The sequence below is a fragment of the Pecten maximus genome, unplaced genomic scaffold, assembly GCF_902652985.1.
Source record: "Pecten maximus unplaced genomic scaffold, xPecMax1.1, whole genome shotgun sequence".
In the NCBI taxonomy this organism is placed as follows: domain Eukaryota; kingdom Metazoa; phylum Mollusca; class Bivalvia; order Pectinida; family Pectinidae; genus Pecten; species Pecten maximus.
The window spans coordinates 1-16,151 of record NW_022979605.1 but is presented as its reverse complement, the minus strand read 5'-3'; the positions used below and the strand labels follow the sequence as shown (position 1 = coordinate 16,151).

Genomic DNA, 16,151 nt, shown 5'->3' with positions numbered 1-16,151 from the left:
AGTTCGGCTTAAATTATCAATAATAAAATATTCCGCCAACATATGTTAGAAGTACATATATCAACGATAACAAGATAACATACCTAGCTGACATATGAATTTACAAAAGGACGAAAGAAGCAATCAACAAATGGTAGAATTAATTAATCAAAGCTGAAATAACCAATCCACATAATTAAGTAAGAATGCCTTTTATCAACGACGAATTCATTTATATTATAATGATATTTTCTCATTAAATAATGATAGAACATGATCATATATACATGATATTTAGGGCAGGTCATATCCAAATGTATTGCCTAAAGCATATGTTTCATACAAGAGGTTATTCAAATCACTTGTGAGGAATCTATAACCTTCGTTTAAAGCTGATATGGGCTATGGCTGATGTAATAGGGATAAATTTAAATAAACCTTTTAAACAATTAGAGAAATTTTCTTCAATGTAAAAAAAATATTAATACTAGTATTTGTATTAATTTGAAATTATTTCCGAATTATTCGAGACATGTCTATTTAAGATCAGGATAGTTGTACAATTTCTACGCAAATGGGACAAAATGACACAATCAAATGGTTCCATCTTTCCATTTGCTCATGAATTGTAATAATTTTCGCGTTATTTCGTATTGGTTGACATAAATAAAAATAAACGACAGTGATAAGAAACTTAACATGTTTTCATATAGGAATCCATGTATTTAAATATTCAATTCTATTCATCACCTCTTCGAATCAACGAAATAAAACAAATCTAGTATTTCTTGCGTCATATTCATTGACATGTTTTTATTATGGATTTATAGTTATATTTCTCAAACAAAGCACAAAGTTCTTATTCAATTAAAAACAAGAAAACGTATCCGTCAGCTGTATGATTTGCATATTTAATCTAAATGCATTTGGTCTTCTAAAAGATATACCAAGAATATTCAAATATCACAGTGAGCCAGTTTCAAGTAGGATTTACATCATAGATTATACTGTTAATTTGGATTTTAGGTCAAAGAAATGTGTGCAGTTATTTAATAAATTACCTGGGCAAAGCGCAATTATTACAGTATTTTCAATGTAAAACTATAAACATTTGTATGCCCCTGTGAAAATTCATTTTTTTTCTCCTAAAAACAATGAGGTTAAGGGGGGGGGGGGGGGGGGGGGGGGGGGGGAGAAAAAGATTGTTCAGTGATAAAAGATACTGAAGATATCATTATACTTGGCTAGTTCATTTGAAATTCTCTTGATTTGCACAGGAAAATTATAACTAAATAACAGCTTAACACATATACAATGTACAGTGTACCCTGTATCCTTTTGCATCATATCTCAAATGTATGGTTACGTAACATTTTCATCATCTTGAAAAAATATTCCAGGACAAAAATATATTTTGCTCAATTAAAGCTACAATAAATATGACTTTGACAAAGATTTCTATCTGATATAGAAGTATTGTGAACCAGTATGTACAAAATAAGTATTATGGATCAACCTGCAGATTGTCATGTGGTAGACAAGCTGGAATCGTCTTGCTTACAATTGGTATTCACTATATCTTTCAGTTAATATCTAAAAGGGAGGACTCCAGGTTTGTCAAGAAAGACCACTAAAGCAAGCAATTTAATTCAAAATATGTAGTACATTTTAACAAGCCACATTGTCTCCAGCACCTACCGTGCGTAGAATTTCTTTATCTGGAGTCCTCCCATAACATATAAATTTTTCGGGAATAGCCCTTAAGGTGTATATTCCGTACTTGATAATATAACATAACATAATAAAAAGGTCAATATACTGGTACCGTACCAATGTTACCCGTCTCGATCTTCATGATGTTTGCCTCCTCCTGTATTGCATGACTGAACAGACGGTGGTCGTGGATACAAAATTTACATATATCAAGGTCACAGTTGATGCAGCGGTACTGTGAAACTAGCCAGTCTCGACGACATACATCACACACACCGAAATACGGCCGTGCTCCGATCTCATCCTGGATACAGTTGATGTAGAAATTGGGTGGGAAGTCTTTAACCCCTCCTCTAGGTACACAGACGTCACTCCTGTAACACAGGATAAAATAAAAACATTGAATTTTTCATTACATACACTATAGATAAAAAATCATATGATACCAACTAAACCGTTCAGTCTAGTTAATCTAGCTTCCACTTACCTCAGCCATGTGTGTGGACAAGTCAAAATTGTTCCATATAAAATTATTTCATTAATCAAACTGTTTCACAACCCAAACACAAAAAGATGACTCAATTTAAATTATAAATGAGAATGAAGATCACTGGACATTAAGGTTTAATTTACTAAATATGAGGTGGATTGATTATTAACTGAACATGAAGTGGCTGGATAATTTACTGGACATGAGGTGGCTGGATTATCTACTGGACACAAATTGGCTAGATTATAATCTACTGGACATGAGGTGGTTGGATTATTTACTGGACATGAAGTGGCTGGATTATCTACTGGACACAAATTGGCTGGATTATAATCTACTGGACAAGAGGTGGTTGGATTATTTACTGGACATGAAGTCAGGCTTGATTATTTACTGGACATGAGGTGGCTGGATTATTTACTGGACATGAGGTGGCTGGATTATCTACTGGACACAAATTGGCTGGTTTATCTACTGGACATGAGGTGGCTTGATTATCTATTGGAATTATAAGGAAAGTGGATTGATCTTGTCTATACTTTGAATGAATGTATAGCGTGATTAACATCAGGAACAAAGATGACTGAAATCTACTGGAGACGAGGACTATTTATTAAATAATTTGTAAAAGCATTGAACTGTTTCAAAATATTAACAAAACAGCTATTATCTGTGCACACATGGTCACTGTTAAACAATGACCAAATAGCACTAAATGCAATACACGACACAAATTCTATCGATTACTTGGTATGGACCATATCTACAATTGTGATGACCAGAAGACCTATAAAGGCCATAATTATTACCTGCATTGTGGACACCTGAAAAGTCGACCAGAGGAGGAGGAATGTCGGACATAGTCCAACAAACAGTTGAGACACACAGAGTGGTGACAGGGCAGGATCCGTGGGTCCTGAAACTCGTCAATGCAGATTGGACATTGGAGAATCCGCTCCCGCAATCGCTCAATCTTATCTCCCTCTATACTCTTGTCACCCTCCATACTGACTCTCCTGAAACCAGTACCAAATTAAAAACTTGTAGTATTCTGTGTGTAGTATTCTGTGTAATCTAATTACTGGTATTTCTAGGCATGTGATAATAGATTTTACATGGTACAGCTAGCGTACCTTATGACAGGGATTTATATAGATGGTATAGATACATTATCATTCTCTTATATTAGCATTTTTAGATTTACATGTATACATTGCAGTAAAACTAAAACATGAGTTTAATTTCATTGTAACAAGTATTTTATGGACATTGGTGACCCCTAGGCCTGCTGAGGCTGTATTCCTGAAATCATTCTCATGCCAGAGCTTTTTCTCACTGGTTTGGGAAGAGTCCTATTTGTTTCATTTTGGGAAGAAAATTGGTGAATTGGGAAAGTAAACCGCAAATTTTGGGAATTTGGCTTTAAAATGAAATAATTCCAATTGGGAAGGGGGGCCATTAATGGCCCCAGAAAACCCTCAGATTAGCAATGTCATATGCTTGAACGCCTATAGCTACCTGAGGTCAACCGTGTATCAGGGGCCCGGGCTAGGTACACAACCCAGTGTGGACAGGCTGAGCTGTAGCATACCTCAGTAGTGGTTGGCTTTTGGAGAGAGATTTATCAGGGGTTACTTCCCTTTATTTTGATCTGTCGGGTCTGAGACTTCACTTGTGAAATATTTAATGTATAGTGTTTATAGCCTGACAGTCAATGATGGCTGAGAATGAGAGAGGTCTGAGGGGCTGACATGTTCAGTTCAGAAAAGTAATAGTCAGCTACTAATTCTCAAGCTCAACTTCATATGCAGGAGTGAGTTTCACCAAACAGTCCAGCCCTGAACTCACTCAATTCCTAATTCCCAGGGTGAGAATCCCCTGGTGTAAGCATGGTATCTATGATGATTCTGGTTGTTATATTAATAGGGTTTTATATCCCAGTTAGCTACATAAAGGGGTTTTTTTCTAATAAAAAAGAATAAACTATATTAGATGCACTGTTAGTTAACATTTGACACTATCTATATTAAAGCTAGTGGACTAATGTGTCAGCTTTTAATGGCCTTGTTGAGTCTGCATTACAGTGTGGTCAATTATGTCAAGATATCACTTCCTCCAGCAGACTATACTCCAACAATGTTAGAGGTTTTACACGGCGAGATACTTTTGACAGTCGCCGTGGTCGCAGTCGGCAAAATAATATCCGATAGAAAAAGAGCCGACCAGCGCCCTCTTATGTTATAGGAGTACAGCAGACTATAGCTATTCCAACTGTCTTAAACTATGCTGTTAAATATACTCGTTTCAGTGGTGTTTTCACCGTGGTACAGTAGATATATACCAGTATTTCCGGCAAACTCTTAAATTGTCACGAATTAGTGTGCAAATCATCGATGACGCAATACCACGTATGTTTACACTAATGTTAAGTACATAGTTGAAATATCACTGACATGATTTAGAACAGGTAAAATAATGACTTGGTTGATTTGTTATTTTAACAGAGTCTGAAAGTCCACAGACAATTTGTCTACAGAAAATTGAAATCCCATAGCCCAAATCATTTTTCTATAGACCCATTTTGTAAACATAATGTTGAAAGTAGCATAACTGTCACGCAAACACTTGCATCATCCAGTTCATACTCACTTAATTTTTTTTTCATATTTTCTATATTCTATTGGACCACCTTTACTTTCAAACACAAATTTCATTAATTATATGAACTTACTTATAAAGTAATGACTAAAATAAAACCTTTGAAATGACAAATGAATTTGATTTTACATGATGCACACACATATACCAGGGTGGATGAATTATGTACTCACTGTTTTTAATAAATTCAATTTCAGAACCTCAGCCATATGTTGACTGCCATGAGACATGTATAAAGAAAATAGCAGATCTTCGCATCGAAAATCAGCAACTTCATGGTGAACTTGCTAGGCTTCAAGCTGAAAATGAAGAGCTGCTTAAGAGAACTTCCACTATGTATTTTGCAGACCAAGTGCTAATGACAGACCGGAAAACTTCATTTTACACTGGGACATCTTCAGCTGTGTTTATGTGGTTACTCTCATTCTGTTCTTGTATTCTGCCCACATGTAAAGTTTTGACTCCAAAGAGCATACTTTTGTGTTTACTAATGAAGTTGAGACTTAATCTTCAGCACCAAGATTTGGCCTACCGCTTTAATGTGTCCGTCACCACAATATCGGAAGTAATGAACCAAAGCCTGCCAAAACTTGCAGAAAAACTTGCTTTCCTAATTCAATGGCCAGACAAAGAGAGTTTGGTAAGGAGCATGCCAAGTGTATTTAAGAAAATCTATCCGAAATGTGTCAGTATCATTGATTGCTTTGAAGTGTTCATCCAGAGGCCTGGACAGTTAACAGCTCGATGCCAAACATGGTCAAACTATAAACATAATAACACCGTGAAATTTCTAGTCTCAATATCGCCTACTGGTGCTATCACATATGTGTCTAAAGCCTATGGTGGAAGGACATCTGACAAAGTTATCACCCAGAGAAGTGGATATTTAGACAAACTTGTGCATGGGGATCAAGTATTGGCAGACAGAGGATTTTTAATCTCGGAAGATGTAACAAGTCGCAATGCCTCACTGGTTATTCCTGCTTTCACCAAAGGGAAATCACAGTTAAGTGCTAAGGAGGTTGAACAAACTCGCAAAATTGCTCATGTGCGCATTCATGTTGAACGGGCAATAGGGAGACTAAAAAATTACAATATTCTGAGCAGTTCATTGAGTATGCACATGGTTCCTCACATTGACAGCATTGTAACTATATGTTCATCTCTTTGTAATTTGCAACCAAAGCTAGTAACATAGTGTATATATGTGCATGTGGCCTTTTACCTTTGATGAATGTTATTGTATAGAGGCATGTACATAGCCTTCAATTTGGACTGAATTATTCCAGATAGATACATGTAAAATGCAACAGAACATTGACCAATATATATGTTTGCTCTCATGTAAAAGATTTTTTTGTGCATGTGATGTGAATTAAATTTGATTAATTTAAAATTCTTGTTGTTGTTTTCTTTCTAAGGTATGTATATCTACAATACATGTTATACTGTTAAATATGTTATTCTTAAGAGTATACATACATAAAACATTAAAAAAAAAAATGCCTTTGTCTGCTAACCTGATCAACCCCTATTTTTGAGCAAACAATTTTAATATTCCACGAATGATCTGAAGTCAAAATATAATGTATATAATATATTCAGTATTTGAATTGAATATTAACGTAGAAATATATGGGGAAGGCTAGCGGAAAACCATGCATTTTTTTTAACAATTATCAATGTATGAAAAATATAACAGAAACCACAGTATGCTGCTCCAATATATTTTAATTTGTATTTTCTCTAATAATTATATGAACATGGTCATATGTGTATCCAAACATTACTGTATTTCTAATTCACAAATCATTATAATTATGATCCGACTCGTGATACAGTATTATCAAAATGAACATTATGAATCAAGAATTGATGACAGACTTGTATTCACTACAAGGTAAACTATTTTGCAGCAAACTATATTTCAATTTCACACTTTCAATTTAATAACTTGTTACTAAGAGTTCAATATTCAGTTCACATTCAAGCCTATGATTTAAAGCTCCACACAGTTCTGAAACTTTAACTGTCACATGATGTACAGAACCATTTCCCTCTTGGCTTTCTACGAATATTTACACATTTGTAGTGGAACCACTGGTAGGGACAGTCATTACTGTCACACTTGATCATCCTCCCGTATTCTGGTTCAGAACATAAACACCAGGTGTCTTCGTTGTTGAGAGGAGTATCAGCTGTAGCACGTGAAATCACGCTTTCCAGTTGGCGGGTTATCAGTTCCTGTTGAACATGCTTTTTCATGAACAGTTCACATTTTCCCACAACATTCTTACAAAAGTTAATGTCAATCGGAACACGCACAATAACCATGCTTGGCGCAGGTTTACACTTTGTGTACACCACAAAATCACAATATGTGTAACCACAAATAGCCATTTGAAATTGGACTTGTGTATAATACCTGTGTGTTGTTTTCAGGTGCAGGCTGGAATCCAGGCAAAAGTCTTTGTCAGTTGCAGCAGCAGTCTGCACAGTAGAGTTCCTGTGTTTGAATGGGCACTTGATTTCCAGTGTTCCCTTTCCACAACACTGACAGTTAATAATTCCATCAGGACTGGCTCCGAGAAATGGGTGTTTAGGATTGATGTTAAATCCCGACTCCTCACAGTGGAATTCAATGTGTTGATGAGCAGAGTGTTTGGTGTACAAAAGTCTGCACTCGTCTTCATTTTCTATACCCCATCTCACAGAGTCTTTTTTGGAAAGATCATACGTTGAGTATCCCATGATTCTCTTAACCAGGTTGTCTGGGGATGTGGTGTCCTTTCTTACTAGAACATCATGTGCCTTGGATGCAGTTATCCTGCCCATCCTATGTTGGTACCACAAAGGGCTAACTGCCTGGTTCCTGGTGGCCTTCTCTAGGTTATGACATTGAGCCTCTGTCACCACATATTCACTCAATGTCTTTTTGCTCTCCTCACTAGTTGAGTCACTGATTGTTGTCAATAGCACCGGGTATTTTTCCTTTATCGTGACGTTCTGTTCAATCTGATGCATGTCGGAATCATTGTCATTAACATCAGCAATAGTGACACATGTGAAAAAAGCAGCATTAGGAACTATGGAATACAAGTCCTGTAGGTCATGTTTTGGTGGCAGTGGGGCAGATCCATTTGCCTGAACAGACTGTATTTCCCTGGTTCGCTTACCCTTGATGTCATCAAATATTTCGGTTATCGTGGCTGGTTTAATCTAAAAAAACAATACAAATGTGTAAGATTCCTGGTTTTGATATAGCTGACAAGAAAGATTATACCACAAGCCATATATATGGATATTTAATGAGCAGTGATCATGACTTAATCAAAATCGTCACTGACATAACATATATCATGTTTTCAGGCTGTTATAAATGCATAAAGAGTTCATTATTGAACTTGGATAAAGGCTCTATATTACAATGATATTAGCACATTTATAGACTGCATTTTTATGGAAAGATGTGTTCTTATAATACTTACTTCCTTTCGAAAAGAGGTGTTCCACTGACAAGCCTTGCTGGTCGAGCTTGTCTGAGTGACACCAATCTTGACACCAATTTCAATCTTAAATAGAAGTGCTCCAACATGACTGCACACTTCACCCAACCTGAAAAATGAAGAAATAAAATTAATATGTGAAATGCAATGTTTTATAATCAATAATTCAAAATCCCTGATTATGTTCAATATTTTTTCTAGTTCCGTCAGAGAGATCACCTAGTTTGCATGCCCCATACATGTTTTGATGGAGTTTAGTTTACTTCATTTCATTAAATTTATATGTTTTCCTCGTTGTAATGGAAGCTGTATGTAATTGATAAAGCATTTGCATTAGAGCTCAAATTATACAGATACAGAATCTTTATTTAAAAGTCGAGAATGTTTGACATGTTACACAAGCTCATAAGCTCTGAAGAGCTTGTATTCGACATGCAAATTTGAAATATGGAGTAACATAATGTATTAAATGAAAACATACCCTGCCATACATGTGCAATGAGCACAGTAAACTGTACCACTGGATTTCTGCAAGTAAACCCATGGTTCATGAGGCTTGTCTCTTGCACGTTGTGAAGGAGTCACCTTGGCCTTTAATGCAACAAAAGGACAGTCATCATCAATTGGATTTGAAATGACTACATGCACGTGACCACTAACCACATACCTGAAAGAAAATAAAAACAAAAATCAGTTTATGAAAACAAGGTGTACACTAATCACAGGGGCATGTCTTGTTTTATATTACAAAAAATATTCAGAAATACCTATATATATTGACAATATATATATAGGTATTTCTGACTATTTTTTGTAATATAAAACTAGACATGCCCCTGTGCACTAATTAAGGTCTAAACAATAATATACATGTTTCTGCTAACATGACATAAAAATATATTGGGTAGGTAGAATCAAGATCTTATAGGTAGGTGATTTATATATATATATATATATATATATATTTTTTTTTTTTACTGAAATCATATAGACAAGCAAGCAATCTTGACAATGATAGACAATGAGAGGGGGTGGGTAGGGTTCACGGAAACACATGTAATTTTTAGGCCTTAGCTAATCAGAATCAAAACGTCACATGTACAGTACAGCTATTTACTTCGCCCCGTTACATTTTTTCGCTGACATTTTGAATTTATCACGTGACTCCATTGTATAAACACACCTGTAATGACCTGCTACCCAGCCTAGACCTCGTTAGGTTGGAACAATATTATACTTCTTCCTGTAGATCTTATATAGAATTTATTATTTTTTATTCACTGACAAACACTTTCACAGCATATTATGAAACTTACTTGTATGAATCAAGCGATTTGTATGCCTTCATCGACTCCTTCGTGTAAATCGACGGGGTGTCAATCAAATAAAGGTAGATGTCGCCAAAGGTAAGATCAGGCCACGTGTTGGGATTTGTTGACCACTTCTCACTGATTTTGTACGGATCTGGTAGAGTCTTTGTACCACTGTCATATTTAAGCTTTCTGCAATACCTTTCACGAGCTTCCGTTGAAAGGCTGATAGCGTAGTCAGACAGGTAAACAGAGAAATCGGAGTTAACCTTGCCCTTGGCCATTGTTATAATGCGACACGCTTACCTGATTTACTGCCAACCAGTTTTCTGCGCATGCGCGAAAATTACGTCATATCCTTTATCGGCGAATATCCCTATACAATGTTTGTAGGCAGAAAATGTACATGTCTTACCAATGGTTTCTAACAGCCAATACACTTTTCACGTCCGACTTCTATCCTGAACCATACCGCGATCTCGTCTCGCTATTGTCTCTTTCTAACGCGGCATTATGATTGATGCCGTGGTCCAAGTGCGCCATTGATAATGGTGGTAGAGAATTTGTGAATTGATCGTCGGCGCGGTTACAAAAATGTCAAAATTTGACACCAAGTCACATTAGATATATGTTGAAATTTATATTTTTAGAATCAGCTATATTTACTTGTTTGTATCTAGTAATATTTCTCAATAATAGCATGTATCGGAAATAATTAGCAAAAAACATGAATAGTCACGCTTGATTGCGGGCTACACAAATTCTCCCCCTAAAAAATGAAAATCGTCGATTTAGGACGTTAAAATACATTTCATGAAAATCCACTTACACGGATTGATTTAAAACCTGAAATCAAATCTTGGTAGAAAAAAATCACTTTAATCCATTCAGTAATGAAGGAGAACAACGAAAATATCCAAAGCTCGGGCTCGGGTCTTAAGCTCGGGCTCGGCTCGGGATACACAAATTCTCTACCACCATTGATAATATGCGTCATTTGGTCCTGAACAGTTAACGCCATTTGTACTAGCGACTGATACTGTCAGGCTCTACTTTCGTTTTAGCCTTACATAATATTCTGATTTCAGAGTGACTTCCCCTTGTCAGCTGATGACAGGGACGTATAACATGTGATATACACGTCTCTGATGTAAGTAACATGTAACGTTACATCCCTGTTGATGGGGAACGAAAATAATTCCCAATTGATTATCAATGAAATCATTTTTCGAGAAAGTTTAGTAAATCGAATTTGTCTGGAGCAAAAGCCCTTTATTCTTATACATGACCTTGGCCCACTTTTAATTAAGATTCTGGAGTCTACTGACCTAGTTGGCAACCTTTTCCCCGTTGACTAGTAGGCAACAGTCAATAGGTATTTAACTTTTAGTAAAAGCCATCCGAACGACAACAAAGAGATTTTGTAATACAGTATATATGATCAATAAGTATGTTAATTACAGTATAAATCTAATCACGCGGGAATAGTCAAACTTGGATAGATTTTACTATGTCAGCCCACTTTCAATATCATGATATACTTGTTCGTTAAAACTATGTCGACCTACATGTAAAATGTACTTAGATTTAATATAGGTCTTTGCTTAGTTCAGAAATTTAAGGTGCTATCAATGTTACCAAAACAGCAATTAAAGATAATTCATGAGATATATAATTGCTGGATAAGAATTTTTTTGATATATTGTGAGATCTCAGTTAACTCTTCCAAGATGAAATCTAAGATCCTCAGCATCACAATGGATTATATTTTTGGCGCTTATAATCTCTATAGAGTAACAACATATGCCTCCGTGGCCCAATGGATAAGGCACCGGCCTCCTAAGCCGGGGATTGCGGGTTCGAGTCCCGCCGGAGGTTTACTATTATTGTTTTACCAAGGTACTTGTATAGATATAAATACTACTCTATCTATCGCTGATTTTGTTGAAGTTAAAGATGTCCAACTTTTTTTTAAATACGGTTTCTGCTTGTTTGTTTGACTTTGTACAAAAAAATCAATCCACGGTCCATACCATAATAGAATTGCAAAATGCCAAGTTTCTGATTTTTTCTCCGCACAAATAGTAGATTTGTCTGGATTTAAATGAAATATTTTGAATTGAAAAACATATACTCATAATATTATGTCGCTTTAGTTTCAGTTTCTGTAAAGAAAATGTTGATGTTGCTGCTGCTCACAAAATGATACAAAAAGAAAGAAAACATAATGTTTGCAGTCAAAGAAATGGCTAATCAAAATATTTTGTATTTCGTAGTAAGATATATATACTGAGTGTGTCAAACACAAAGAAAGTGTTTTAAGCTTCAATACTTCATTCGACAATATTTAGAAAAAAATACTTTGGACATGTCATTTTTATCAATGTTAATTTTGAAAAAAAGTTACATGTTTTGCCATTAAAACTGTAAATTCTGCTGATGTTTTTTCATGAACGTAGAAGGTGAAGGAAAAACACATTAAGATCATTTGCATTTATTTTTTGTGTGTGCAAGATTTGTGCGTTTTGGTATTTAATCATTTTTAAATATAATTATTTAACTACATTTCAAACTACATACTGTTATCCCATCGGGTAGCCTTTTATTCAGGTTTTCAGTGTTTCAAATTCCACTACTTCGCAAACCGCTGCGCATGCCACCAATTCAAAATTATGTAAGAATATATTTACGCTTTAATTATTTACATCATGCCTCATGTAAACCCATCATATTTCATCTTCGCTAGTCAAGGCTTCTGATTACGTTCGTGTAGTGTAACGTAATCAGAAGCCTTGTCTAGCTAAGAAGATCATATTTACGCTTTAATTATTTACTACATCATGCCTCATGTAAATCAATCAAGTATGTCCACGCATATGCGCACTCAAAACCAGCCTCTTTTCTCACCTGTAACTTACCTGTTCGTAGATACTATTTAAAGCTACACTTCTCACTTTATAAAATAAGGCAGCTACCACAAACAACTCAAAACAGAGACTTATATACTAAATTAGTATATAGGTCTCTGCTCAAAATGACGATTCTATCCTGTCTCTGGCCTACCTTCTCTATCCTCTGTTCCTCCTCACCTCACCCTCTACTCTTTAAAACTCTAAATGTCTGATCGTTCATTCAAACCGCCCCTTCAACAGAATATTGTTGCACTAAAACGAGGCTGCTGATAAGGATAACTTCAAAACTGACCGTTTTGCATAAGACCTGCTAAATTAACCCAGAGGTCAGCTCATCCAGCCTTCTCGACAAGTTAAGTCTTCCCCAATAGGATCCACACGGTCACTCTAATATATAGCTCACAACCAATACAAAACTTCAACATTGCCTATGAGGCAAGGCTAATAAAATGAATAACAAATTATATGCATGATAAACGTTTAAGTGACCAGTAGCACGACAGCTTATCGCCTATAGTATCACCGTAGTACGGAAGCCGTGGAGGGACCTTTTGATTTTTGACTTTCGACTTTCGACTTCTGTTCAAATGGAAACATGGCTTCTTTTCCCGCGAAATTTCCTCTAAAGTCAAAAGTCATAAGTCGAAAGTCAAAAGTAATAAGTAAAAAAAAAGTCGAAAGTCAAAAGTCAAAAGGTCCCTCGGCTTCCGTCCGTACACTACATTGCGCTGTCTGTAGCATCATCGGTCAAGTACATTTGTATATGCATTTTTCTCTCTCATGTGACTTTAACAGAAACTTGTTTAATGCTCCTTAAGTCACTTTTTTTTCTTTTGAACATTTTATTAATTTTTGTTTCACAGTTTCACATGACAATTTTACAATTATAACAGGATATAACTGTTAACTCTCATTTTAATTCCACTTAATCATTGTTGACATATGAACTCAATCAATGGATTGTATATATGAGTATAGTATGATATCATTATCATGTGTTACTTATGTTCTGTATTCTAGTAAGAACACTTGTCTATGTGATAGTATAAAACTCCTCTATCTACTCCATTATAAACAACATTTCACAAATTTAACCTATATATTGAAAGATCGGAAAACCGGACGATTGTCTATCTGTTGATATGAAATTAAGCTAAAGGATAGCGTATAACAAATAAATGATCAACGATATAATACTTACAAACTCAATGAAAACTAGGTGAACTTCGAAGCAATGGCAACTACCGGGACCGAATGACTGCTATCCTGTACACAAAACGGATCTTGTTACGCATAAAAAAAGGACTGAGCATACAGCAAAAAATATAAATGTTCGTCAACCAAACTAAACACACTTATTGTATAACGATTCAAATTGTTGTAGACAAATAAAACGGATACAAATTTAATGCTTAAAATCATGTAAAAGATTATTTTACCTACATGTACTTTCACTTTGAATATTCCTACGCCGTGTCGACCATCATCCTTGACAAGATTGTTTACATGGATGTCATCCGATATGTTGTAAGTGTGTGTGTAATAAATTAAGCGCCGATGTAAAATTACACACACAGGCAAGTCTGCCTATGATCTGTTTTTACTATATACGGAGTGTTTAGGCTTCGATCGCTCTTATTTTTTAATTGCTGATGCAAAATTCAACATGTCTCGTAATCCGCCATTTTACAATTGCTCTTCAATCATGTACTATAAATGTACTTCCGTTTTTTTCACATGAAACATGTCACTCCTGTCTGTTTATTATAGCCTTCCAACTGCATCTGATTATATAGTTTGTAAATTTAATCAACATGATATACCAATTTTCAGTGCCTTACCTGTAAGGTGATTTTCCATTAATTATGTATTTCCTGATAATTTTTGGGACAAAAGATAAGAAAGAAACATATTTTAAAATTTTTAATTTGCCATAGATGTCCTTATACAGCATATTTGAAAACACGGGGATACAAGTTCATGATATGTACTATTAGTTTGAATTTTAATGACTAAATAAATGACACTCAGTTGCCATTTTGAGAGTACATGATACCCTTAAAATCATCAGACCCTTGGGAAATCATGTCAAAATTTTGATCATTTGCCTCACCAAAGTCCTGTAGCGGAACATTTTGAAGCTCAGCATACTCCTTAGGGTTAGTATCTTCACTTGTAGGCGATTTACCTGGAGACGGTGTGTGGACACCATCGGACGTATCCGCCATCTTGATTTAAATACTGCATTTATAACGGCATAATCATTTTGACATCACAAGAGTAAATTCCTTGCTATCGAGATGCATATAATGCAATTCCACCCTTTTGGATTCGGTCAATATGGTGTTCTACCGACCAGGCAAAATCAGTAAATATTGATTCTATCAGGTTGGTATCAGACTATGTTGACCTCATCAAAAGTCCATAATTGATATTTAACATGATTGTGAAAATAAAATCATATGAATACATTTATATAATTGCTTTTAACACTAATACGTAATAGGATTTGTCCGTGTGTATCACGTTTTTGTTTTTTGTTTTTGTTTTTATTACCTATTATACTCGGGCACATGTTCCTGCTGCAGAATATTTTTTGAATACACGGTTGACATGTCAGTTATCAATAGAAATAAGTTTGTATGAAGTCTTCTCTTTTGATAAAACTTAATTCTATCCTTAGAACTGCTTGTGCATTCCTTACAATGTTATAACTGGTAAGGTTTTAAAAAAAATCCCTTTTGCTAGCCAAGTATATAGATATTTACTCTGAAATAAGTCATCATACAGTGATCGTAAAACACACTACCTTCGGGAGGGATGTAACAAAAAGCAAGGAAAATATGATCTCTTGAATTACCTAATTTATCAATTTTTATCCATACAATACTATCATAGATATTCTAAACAACACTGATTGTATTATCCATTTTCGATTTGTAAAATATTACAATACCGCCGCCTCTACATGCCGATCTAGGAAATGCAAGATGAGTATAGCCTGTAAGCTTCAAAACATCTTGAGGTTTTATCCAGCATTCTGATACACATGCAATATTGTGATTAGATAAAAGGTTTCAAAAGTCTGTGTCCTCGCGTTATCTATAAGACCTCTACAAACATTCCAGGAAAGGACTGACATCTCACTCTCCTGATTGTCCTATCTGCCTGGGTACTCGGAAGTAACCCGAGAAGGACTGGGTGGTTGTGGCGCCCTCCAAGGCTGGTTATGAACTGAAGGCGCCCGTGATGTAGGTCCTGATTGTCCTGATTGTCCGCGGTTATTGACATTTCGATATTCCGAACGATGCTGCTCTCTACGGTGATTGACATCCGCGTTAGGTCTGGGTTCTCGTCTGAAATTGTCGTCGGGTCCAGTATATAATTGTCCGTTTATATACAATTTGTCCCTTACCATCCTTGTGTGATCCTCTTACTGTTTGTGAGGTTTTAATACTGGACATAACCTCCTTCTACGGTCCTCTATTACGGATGGAAATTGGGTTCCCCCTGTTAAATTCCCGAAGGTTCGACCGACAATTTTCAGGTATTTTAAACCAGGGTTTCCACTTATTAGTCTTTG

The 16,151-nt window shown here is 35.6% G+C and overlaps 4 protein-coding genes and 1 non-coding gene across 5 annotated transcripts; 2 read left to right on the top strand and 3 right to left on the bottom strand.

Moving 5' to 3' along the window:
- Window positions 1-1,804: 1,804 nt before the first annotated feature.
- On the bottom strand, window positions 1,805-10,192 carry LOC117319036 (E3 ubiquitin-protein ligase TRIM56-like; the record flags this gene model as incomplete). The annotated part of the gene is made up of 3 exons (XM_033873945.1): window positions 10,072-10,192; window positions 2,992-3,198; window positions 1,805-2,066 (listed from the first exon to the last, which is right to left on the bottom strand). Coding segments are annotated over exons 2-3 (459 nt in total), but the record flags the coding sequence as incomplete, so codon positions are not given.
- On the top strand, window positions 3,900-6,038 carry LOC117319035. Its single transcript, XM_033873944.1, has 2 exons — window positions 3,900-3,918; window positions 5,038-6,038. The coding sequence occupies exons 1-2, from the start codon at window positions 3,900-3,902 to the stop codon at window positions 6,036-6,038; spliced, it is 1,020 nt and encodes a 339-aa protein (XP_033729835.1).
- Window positions 6,768-7,864, bottom strand: LOC117319034. Its single transcript, XM_033873943.1, has one exon. It carries the CDS (start codon window positions 7,862-7,864, stop codon window positions 6,866-6,868), a length of 999 nt encoding a protein of 332 aa, XP_033729834.1. The 3' UTR covers window positions 6,768-6,865.
- Window positions 8,130-10,019, bottom strand: LOC117319037. The gene is made up of 3 exons (XM_033873946.1): window positions 9,663-10,019; window positions 8,828-9,013; window positions 8,130-8,455 (listed from the first exon to the last, which is right to left on the bottom strand). Exons 1-3 carry the CDS (start codon window positions 9,938-9,940, stop codon window positions 8,263-8,265), a joined length of 657 nt encoding a protein of 218 aa, XP_033729837.1. The 5' UTR covers window positions 9,941-10,019; the 3' UTR covers window positions 8,130-8,262.
- Window positions 10,193-11,461: 1,269 nt separating the features above from the next.
- On the top strand, window positions 11,462-11,534 carry Trnar-ccu. The gene has a single exon. It is a non-coding gene; the product is annotated as a tRNA-Arg (tRNA).
- The last annotated feature ends 4,617 nt before the right edge of the window (window positions 11,535-16,151 follow it).